A 9,631-nucleotide genomic window follows, 5' to 3' on the forward strand; every position below is an offset into this window, starting at 1 on the left:
GTCCCAGCTCATTGGGTACCCCGGTATTAGGTCCCCGATAAGTCTGTAGTACCAAACATCTCACACCTAGTAACAGCTTGCTTTGTCAGCCGGATTATCAAAGTCCAACAAAATAAGGTGGATGCCACCCACCGAAGTTCTATAATCGGGTATAGGCAGAATATGACAAATTGCTCAATCCAACTTAGATCTGTTCTGCTGCGCGCATCAACGAGAACTGATGCATACAACCAGAGATGACACCACAACATACCACCAGCCATATGATAAAAAACCGCTAACATAAGGGAGGCTTCTGCAACAATTGACTGCCATCTGAACTTATTTAGAAGGCCGCAATGGTTCGCCAATCTTACTTACAACCTGATAAAAAATGGAAATGTTGAGGCCCTAACTTTTGGCAACAACTCATGTTCCCTTATTATTTCTTATCTCTTCAACAAATAATCTGTGACAATTTACAACTGTTTTAAGGCTACAAATCAATGGAATCGACCCCCCACCCAACCCTGACCCTACTAACCTCTTGTCTATGTACATCGCGGAAACAACAGCTATGTCAACTTCACCACAAAAAAATCAAGGGATGCGCATCAGTTCCTACGCCTGCTCATCATCTGTTCCTATGCTTTGAGGTTGGCTCGCGTCTTGATTGGCTTTAGCTTAACCCCCATGCTCTCGGGAGAGAGGAGCTCCGGTGATATGCAAAACGGATTCAGAGGGCTGCGAGGGCTACAGTTTATCTGGCTTGGCCTGTACAGGCCATATCCCATGAGGAAGTACTCCATTGGTATCAGCATTGCATGAGGTTGCTCCTCTGTCACAACCGAACCACAAGCCTGTACCTGTAGAAACACCAAACTTGGTATGTAAAACCCTAAAATCAATGGTAAAAAAATCTGTGTGCAAATTGATACCTCCACAAGAGCGCTATATCGCCTATCAAGCTTTGCAGTCATGTGAACAGCTTCAGCATGGAACTGGGAATTCTCACCAACAAAAATTAGTGTTCTGCACTGTAGTTGCTTCAGGTTCTCTGTCAAGTCTTTTCTCCTGTATAAAGCATGGCAAAATATTTGGTTCCACTCATCCACTGACTCAGGTATGACCATATGAGTTGATCATATAAGCTTTAGAGATAAAAAGGACATACTCATTGATAGTTTGGATAAATCTCCACACATTCATGCACTGCCGTTGATCAAGAAACTTCATTGAATAAAAGGAGGGTTAAACATCATAAACAAATACATCGTAACTGATAATGAATGAAAGTCTTAGCGCATACGCTTCTACAAGCCTGCACAATATCTGATTCGGGTTCAGTTGAGCCTCCACGTACTCCCTAGGGATCATAAAATTCAAACAAAAGCTTTAAACAGCTACGCAAATATCACATCACATGACATAGCCTAAGCCATTTAGTTACCTTTCCAAAGTAGCGCTGCAACAAAATATCCTTCACGACATTGCACATGCCATAATAATATAGTAAATTTGACATTACCTAAGGAAAAAAAATTGTCAGTACAGAATCATTATTCTGAAGGTAGGTTCTAAGAAGCTTAATATCGAATAACTACCTTATTATAAAACCACTCAGACCATAAGGGAGCTTTACATAGAGGTGAAACGAGAATAAGTCCTAGTACTCGCTCTCTATACTTTGTCTGCAATAAAGAAAAATTACTAAGCAGTTGTGCAAGAAGTACCGAACACACTAGTTTAGAAGAAATCCATACTGCAAATAGAGTAAGAATGTATGCGCCTGCAGTGACACCTAAGCACATAACTGAATCCAGTCTGGAAATACACAAAAAATGAACGAAGTTACTTCACAAATGTCGAGAGAAATTCTGAGAACTAACACTTTATTAATAATGTGCAAATATCTTACCCAAAAAAATCAAGTACGTCTGCGATTTGATCCGCTAAGTCATCAACAGATGCAACAGGTGTGCTCCGCAAAATCGGAGCAGCTCCTAACTGCATGATTTTTCCAAAGATCAGTAAACCATACAACCATGAAAATGTTGATTGAGAATCACCAAATGCATCATGCTAAGATAAACACAGAAAGAATACACTTCACTGTAACAGCAAACTGCACTGACCTCATGTCCTGGGGGGCTGATATGGTAAATGCAAAAATTATGAAGCAGCAATGAAGCTGCTTCAGGACAGAAGAGTAATCCTTGGAAGCAAGACATATCTGATCAACAATAAGGACTTAAGTCAAAGTGCTGTGGAATTCTTAAATGGCCTAGCATAGGGTAAGCACGACTGTAAAACTTACGGTTCAAAGCAATATCTGGGTAAGTAATAAGAGCAGGCTTATCATGGTCACCATATATGGCAACAGATACAGATCCATGGTTGGTTTGTATATGATGTTCCTGAGGAAAACAAGAGGAAATTGTCAACACTTGGAAGAAAAGATGGCAATAACAATTACTAATCCACCAAGTTGTACTTCACACAAGATAAAATCTAAATGAAAATGATTCCCGTGGGTGGGGTGGGTGGGTGCAGAAGGTGGGCAGATGAGTGGAACTGTGAAACCTATTAGATTCATGTGCATTCCCTGCGCTTAAATCTATACCTCTATGGGGTGCTCAATTTGTAAGTTAATGATCTGTAGAGCCATTTCTTTCTCCAAATGAAAGAGAAAAACCAGTAGTACCTAAAGATTATTGAAAGGAAGGGTTTGAAACCAAACCAAAGCAAAGTTTGTAAATCATGACTGAAGTTATCTGATTCCTGCATGTTACACTAAGAAAAAAGCATAACAGCTCCATTATAACGCGGCGTGTCACAGTAATGGTTTCTAGACCACATCTCCTAAGAAAAAGGGGGAAATATAGCACTAAGTGCCAATAATAAGAGATTCCTCACCAAGCAAATAGTTAAAAATATAAATAGCAAGAAAAGCATATGCTAGGAAAAATACAACTAGCTGTACTTTTCCATCACAGGAAGGATATGTATGACAACAAGTGGCAACAACAACATCATAGCCATCCTAACCTGTCAGGAAAGAGGCCAGTACACTTAATTATCATTCCTAATAATAGAGCTAAAAATATGTTTGAGTAATCCCGAGTGCAATTCCAATCTAAACCATTGGATCATAAATCCTACAGTTACCATGTAGGCCGCCAGGATCATAATGTGGACCTGGCTAAGAGAAGTCCAGTTAGCAGAGAAGAGGCTGCTACAGACATATCTGTGAGTGTGAGATGCAATCAAGTATAGAATTTTCTCTACTAATCAGTGGGTCTCACACTCCATATTTTGATATAGATTACTTAGCCAACTACACTGATTCTTAGACAGCCTTTTTGGCCCCTCTGCACTAACCTACTGATTTTCTCCCTACTTCCTTTTCACTGGTATTGCCAAGAATTATTTCCATACAAGTTAATGACGAGTGGTTTATCTTAAAAAGTGATACCGCAGTTCTGTAGCTATATGAAAGATCAAATTCAACAGCATCAGATTTCACATACAGAGTACATATTCCGCATTCCCCCACCGATGGATGAACAAAGCTAGAACAGCATCCACTCACAAAAAAGGGGGCTCTCAATCCATCAGACCTTACTCCAAATCAATTTGCAGGCATGCCTAGAGTTTAAGCTTCTTCCACATAGCCAGGAAGGATTTAGTGCGTGGAACTTGGCTAGAAAGCCCAGCTAAAGCGCTAAAAGATAACAATTAATTAAAAAGAAATAAAGGGGGCCGAATTCTGATTCAACAAACAACACAGGTGAAATCCTACAAGAAAACAAGGCTTAAATCTGAAACCAATACTACAATGCACCCAAAACAAGCAAGCACAGCTAGTGAAAATAAAGAAATGCCGCTCCCCCTTGCAACTCCTAACCTTACCACGCAAAGAACTAACTCGAAACCGAACTAAACCCCAGCACCATCAACTTCGCATCTTCCGGCCGTCCAATCCAAGCCTGTCAATCCGCGATACCCTGCCCGCCGTCTCCCTTCCCTTCCCTCCCCTCCCGAAGAACAGAAATCAACCGTAGCAGCGAAGAAAGCAAGGGATAGTAGGGGGCTGCCCAAACCTTGCCGCCGAAGGAGATGCGCTCGACGTCCACCGACACAACGGAGCCGCCAGAGTCGCCCATACCCGCCGCCGCCGCCGCAGCCGCAGCCGAGCGCACGGGCTTTGCTGTCAAGCTGGCGTGGCCTCTCCTCTCGCTCCCTCTCTCTCTCCCTCTCCCTCTCCTGCCGCCTCCGGTTTCACCTACTACCACCCTTTCTTCCTCTCTCCAGGATGCTCCGCCCGCCGCTTGCTTGCTTCCCCACCTTCGCATCTTGGAGTTCTTGGCCTTTCGCTTATAAACCGAGCGTCTTCAGCGGAGCAGCGCTACCTGCGTTTTAGCCCTAGCAAGTTTCCGATTATTACGATCCAGTCCAGCTAACGGGGAAAGACGAAAGAGGAAACCGACAAGCCAAGAGTCCATCGTATATCTACCGCCGGTCAAGACTCAAGAGCACATTTTCCGCTGTACTCCTTCCACCCAAAATAAACGTGCTATCTCGTTTTTTCAAGAGTCAAACTTATTAAAGTTGGTTTAAAAAAAACTTATTAAAGTTTAACAAAATTTATAAAAATATATTAATATTTATCATGTATAATAAGTATCATTAGATTTAGCATTTACTCCCTCCGGTCCATTTTATGTGGCGTAAGTTAAAATGATACTGGCTCCTAGATTATACTTTGATCATTCATTTATTTTATTTTATATTATTTATGTTTATAAACTTATAATCATTAGATAGTATAATTTCTTACAAATCTAATCATATAAAGTTTGTATTATAATAATTAAAAATTATTAGCCTAATTATTGGTCAAAATTTTTAAAGTTTGAATCTTGATATGCTTATACGCTAGATAAAGTGGACATGAGGGAGTAGTATACTTCTATGATAAATTTATTTATTAGAGATACAAATGTTGATACTATTTTCTATATTTTTAGTTAAACTTAAAATACTCATAGGGAAGCGAAATGTGCATTTATTTCATGACGCATGGAGTACACGGTTTTGACAATGGGCTTTTTGGATTCCTGCCATCGCAATTTTCCAATGTTTGAAGATTGCCATTACAATTCGTCTTATTGGAAGATTGCCATTACAATTCTCGATATCCCTGTTCGTTGCCCTCATCTACATCTTCCTTGTACATGACCCCACATGCAGGCTACGTATTTGCGTATATGATTATATTGCTCCTGGCTTCAGGATAAGGCAGAAGCCCCCGTTCATCTCCTTTCTTCTTCTCGTTCGCCCGCACGCCATTGCCGTCGTCTGTCTGCCGCTACCGCGTACCGCACCGCCGACGGCCGCCTGGCTTTGACGCTTGCCACTGTTGAGGATGAGTGGCACCCATTATAGGCCGCCGCCAGCGACTGTCTCCAGCTCGTCGCAGAGCCTGCCGTTGCCCGCGCTCGTGGATTGCCCCCACTGCTTCGTCCAGCTCATACGGATCATAAGCAAGAAGAAGGATACTTATGGCCAAAGCTTCGTGAAGTGCCCTAACAACATCAAAGTAAGTCAATTTCTGTCGAATTTGTGTTCGATTTGGAGTTCTTGGTTGGTGTTCATGCGGCTAGGGTTTCGTTGGATGCAGGACGACCCAACAACATGTGGCATCATCATGTCCGAGGACCAATATGTTGCATTCTTACGCAACAAAGTGCAACTCCCAACTCAGTGGAAGAAGGCGATTCCTCATAGTCCTAGGCACCATGTTGGTGGTTCTGTTGACCACATTCTAGACATGAAGCGAGAGGTGGATGCATTGAGGCAGAAAATTGACAGTGCCGTGAGTGATGTGGGTGATCTGAAGATCCAAGTACAGAGGGTGAAAATGGATTATGTTGTGATAGCAGCACTGTGTGTAGGTGTAGCTTTAGGATGTCTTATGAGCAAAATATGGACCTAGTTAATTAAGAATTATTTTGTTAGTCTCTCATGTTGTATGACAATTCTAAGAGGATGAACTGGAATGTATGTATGCTGCCTGCTATATGTCAATGGAATTTAGTTTCAAAAATTATTTGTTGGTCATACCTCATGTATGTTGTCATACCATGACTGAAACTGAGAAAAATTCAGATTGACAGTAGCATTATTCAAAGGAAACTGAAATATTACAAACTGAAATGGCACATCTTGACATTACCATGATTCTACTTCAAACTGACAATAGCATTCCTCACAAGAGCATTGAAGCTTGTTCAAGTTTACAAGCATTAAGAAATTCAGCAAATAGTTTGCTCAAGTTTACAAGCAGCACAGACCATTCATAGGCACCAGTTCACAGTTCACAGCATCCAGTGCACATGTCACAGGCCATTGTAGGCAGCAGTTCACAGTTCACAGCCATCTACAAATTCACAGGCCATTACATAACCAAAACAAGTTCACAAAAGGTTTCACATTCACCAAAAGGGTCATTGTCCATCATCACAACCAAGAGGGTCACTGTCCACCATCATAGATTAAGTCCTTTAGGCTTCTGACGACCTTTGGTGGAGGAGCAGCAGCATCTCTCTTCTGCTTCTTCTTCAAGGGAGTTTTTTTCTTCGTAGGAGTTTTCTTCTTCTTTGTTGCCTTCTTTTTCTTCCCATTTGATGGTCCAGCTTCTTTTTCAAGGGTGCAATCTGTCCTCTTCCTGTACATGTTTTATCCACTAATTAACAGGCATAAACAATTAACAGTCCTAGATAATTAACAGCCTCAAATAATTAACAGCACTAGATAATTGAACTGAAATTCAAGGTAAAGCTAACCTTTTCTTTGTTGTAGCAGTTTCGCCATCCTCTCCAACCATTTCAAGTTTGCAGGTCTTGGCGAAGTGTCCAAAACCTCCACATCTGCTGCATCTCACTTTCTTTTTGTCTAGATTTTTTTCTAGGCACCCTCTTTGTCTTTGAACCTTAGGCCTACCTGCTGCTCTTCCCAGCAGAGGTGGGTGAACCTTGAACCCAAGATCAATTTCTAGCCACTGCGATCTGTCTGGCATTGGTTCAACTCTATCCTCATAGGTAGCTTTGAACCTAGCAACAGAGTAATATTCATGCACAAAATCATCTATGCGCATACCTCTGTTGGATAGTATCCATGCCAAGGCATGCTTACATGGCTTGCCAGTTACCTGCCATTCCCTGCATGAACACTTGTTATTTTTAAGATCTACTGTGTGCCTTCTCTGGTTGTTCCAGTCATCCAACAGTGTCACCTCTGCAAAGTCATCATCACTAACTTTAACCTTCACAACTTTGAGGTTCTTACTTATAAGGTTCAAGTCCTTCATGACTCCAGGTAGGATTCCTTCTGCCCATTTCTGTGCAATCTTCTTTCTTATGTACCTTTTCTCCATTATCAACTCTCTTATCATGTCAACTAACTCATGGAGATGAAGTCCTTTTAAGTCCTTGATCTGAGCATTGAAGGACTCAGAGACATTATTAGTTAAATAATCACATTTACTATCCTCAGAGAAGCCACTTCTATACCATATCCTAGGATGATACTCTTGAAAGTAGTCAATTGCAGCTGGAGCAAACTGAAAGATTTTCTTCATATGCCACTTGAACATGCCTTCTGTGTAGCTCCTTGCAGCAGGGTACAGGTGGTCAGTGAAAACATCCCCTGAGTAGTGTTTCATGAAGTTGTTGTACATGTGCCTAGTACACTCCCTGTTTTCAGCTTGTGGGAAAACAGCCCCCACAGCTTTCTCTAATCCTTTACAAGCATCTGAACATAACACAAGTCCTGGAGGGTCTCCTATGGCACTGTGCAAATTCTCTAGGAACCACTTCCAGTTGTCCTCAGTCTCTGAGTGAAACACACCAAATGCAATATGATATAACCAGTTGTGCCCATCTACACCTGTTGCAGAAGCCAACTGTCCAGTATACTTTCCATTCAGAAAAGAAGCATCTACTCCTACAAAGGGTCTACAACCTGCTAGGAATCCATCAATGCAAGGCTTCAAAGCAACAAAAATCCTCTTGAACCTATTCTTTTTACCAACCTTCTCTAACTCTATCTCTACTCTACTTCTAGGTGAACTTATTTCTAGCTGTGCAGCCCAGTTGAAAAGAAGGTGAAAGCTTTCCTCATACTTACCATGTATTTGATCCAAGGCAACCTTCAAACCAGACCAAGCTTTTGAGTACTTCAGCTTAATTCCATAGTCACCTTCCAATTTGTCCTTTGCATCCTTTGCTCTCTTTGTTGGGTTTTTCTTAATCCAATCTCCAAGCCTATCTGCACACCAGCCCTGACTAGCCATCCTTCCTACTGTTAGCTTGGTGGTAGCACACTCGTGGTCTGTAGGCAACACTTTGATCTGTACAACAGGGAATAAAAAAATTAATTAACTAAATAAAATATCCAAAGAAATGGTAACAGAGAGAATGATACATCACAAATCTGAAAACAAATGTACCTGTACAGTTTTCTTATCAAAAATGGTGGAAGCATGTATACGCCAAGGGCACCTCTCAGCAGCACACTTAGCTATGAACCTTGACTTGTCAGATTTGTAACCAGCAGCAGCAAACTCAAACCCAGTCTTCACAGCATAATGTCGAATTACTTTCCTGAATGAAGTGATATCAGGAAACAACGCTCCCTTCACAATCTTTGGGTTCTCAGGGTCATGCAAGACATTGATCTCTAGAGGATCAGCATCATCCACCTCTGCCTCAACATTTACAAAGTCAAATGATGGATCAGCAGTAGCATTAGTGTTAGCATTGTCAAACGATGGATCAACATGTGGCTGTGGAAACTCAGTTTGGTGTGTAGGTTCTTCATCATACATGGCCTCATCATCAATTCCCACATATTCTTCTTCGTTATCAAAAATATCTGGTTCTCTATCTGGTTCTAACTCAGAAGCTGCCTTTGGATTCTTAGGAGCAGCATGCGGCTCATTTGTTGGCTCAGTACCACCACTAGTATGTTGTGTAAGAAGGTTAACATCATGAGTGCCTAATTCTGCGACATCATCAGGAGGAACCATACAGAGAGGCTCCAGTGCATCAAACTCATGCTCCACACAGATTGAACTATCAAATACACCTACTACAACCTGGCAAGTCATCTCCTCCTTATGCATTTCAAACAAATCAACCATCTGTATCTCATCAACTAGTCTGGCATCCTCATTCAATCTTTTGTCAAAGAACCAAACTGTAGGTGTCTGGTTATTGCATAGATTCAATTCAGTTGCCAGATGTTTCAACAGCAAGTCTAGTGTCAGTGACCCATACTCCACATCCAACTTAAACACTCGGCCTTTTGTGTATGATTTCCTACCACTCAAGTCTTTTGAAGCAAAAGCTTCAACTTTGACCTCTAGCGCAAACATCCCATCCCTAACAAGCAGTAAATCCATCCCCAGTCGAAGTGTATACATGCACAGTTCATCAACAATACAAGGAAATTAAACGCCTAATCGCCAACTTTGATGAGCAAACGGAGAAGAAAGGCGAAGATTGGGTACCTGCTACCGCGTTCCTCCATCGTCGCCGCAGCAGTGGATGCGCACGGAGGCGCGGAGCCTGCGCTTCCCGCCATCACG

General features: G+C 41.8%; 2 protein-coding genes across 3 annotated transcripts; both read right to left on the minus strand.

Annotated features, from left to right (window-relative positions):
- Positions 1-308: 308 nt before the first annotated feature.
- Positions 309-4,349, minus strand: LOC136527842 (protein NDL1-like). 2 transcript variants are annotated; one of them, XM_066520691.1, is made up of 11 exons: positions 4,083-4,349; positions 2,297-2,396; positions 2,115-2,212; positions 1,898-1,986; positions 1,743-1,803; positions 1,584-1,670; positions 1,430-1,507; positions 1,289-1,345; positions 1,154-1,209; positions 918-1,053; positions 311-845 (listed from the first exon to the last, which is right to left on the minus strand). In XM_066520691.1, exons 1-11 carry the CDS (start codon positions 4,332-4,334, stop codon positions 624-626), a joined length of 1,236 nt encoding a protein of 411 aa, XP_066376788.1. In that variant the 5' UTR covers positions 4,335-4,349; the 3' UTR covers positions 311-623. The 2 variants fall into 2 exon arrangements, with proteins under 2 accessions (XP_066376787.1, XP_066376788.1); XM_066520690.1 differs by having other exon boundaries at positions 309-845; positions 1,584-1,803; positions 4,083-4,343.
- Positions 4,350-6,352: 2,003 nt separating this feature from the next.
- LOC136526216 (uncharacterized) lies at positions 6,353-8,335 on the minus strand. The gene is made up of 3 exons (XM_066518960.1): positions 6,828-8,335; positions 6,562-6,709; positions 6,353-6,421 (listed from the first exon to the last, which is right to left on the minus strand). The coding sequence occupies exons 1-3, from the start codon at positions 8,333-8,335 to the stop codon at positions 6,353-6,355; spliced, it is 1,725 nt and encodes a 574-aa protein (XP_066375057.1).
- Between the last annotated feature and the right edge of the window lie 1,296 nt (positions 8,336-9,631).

Source organism: Miscanthus floridulus, chromosome 19, assembly GCF_019320115.1.
Source record: "Miscanthus floridulus cultivar M001 chromosome 19, ASM1932011v1, whole genome shotgun sequence".
NCBI lineage: Eukaryota > Viridiplantae > Streptophyta > Magnoliopsida > Poales > Poaceae > Miscanthus > Miscanthus floridulus.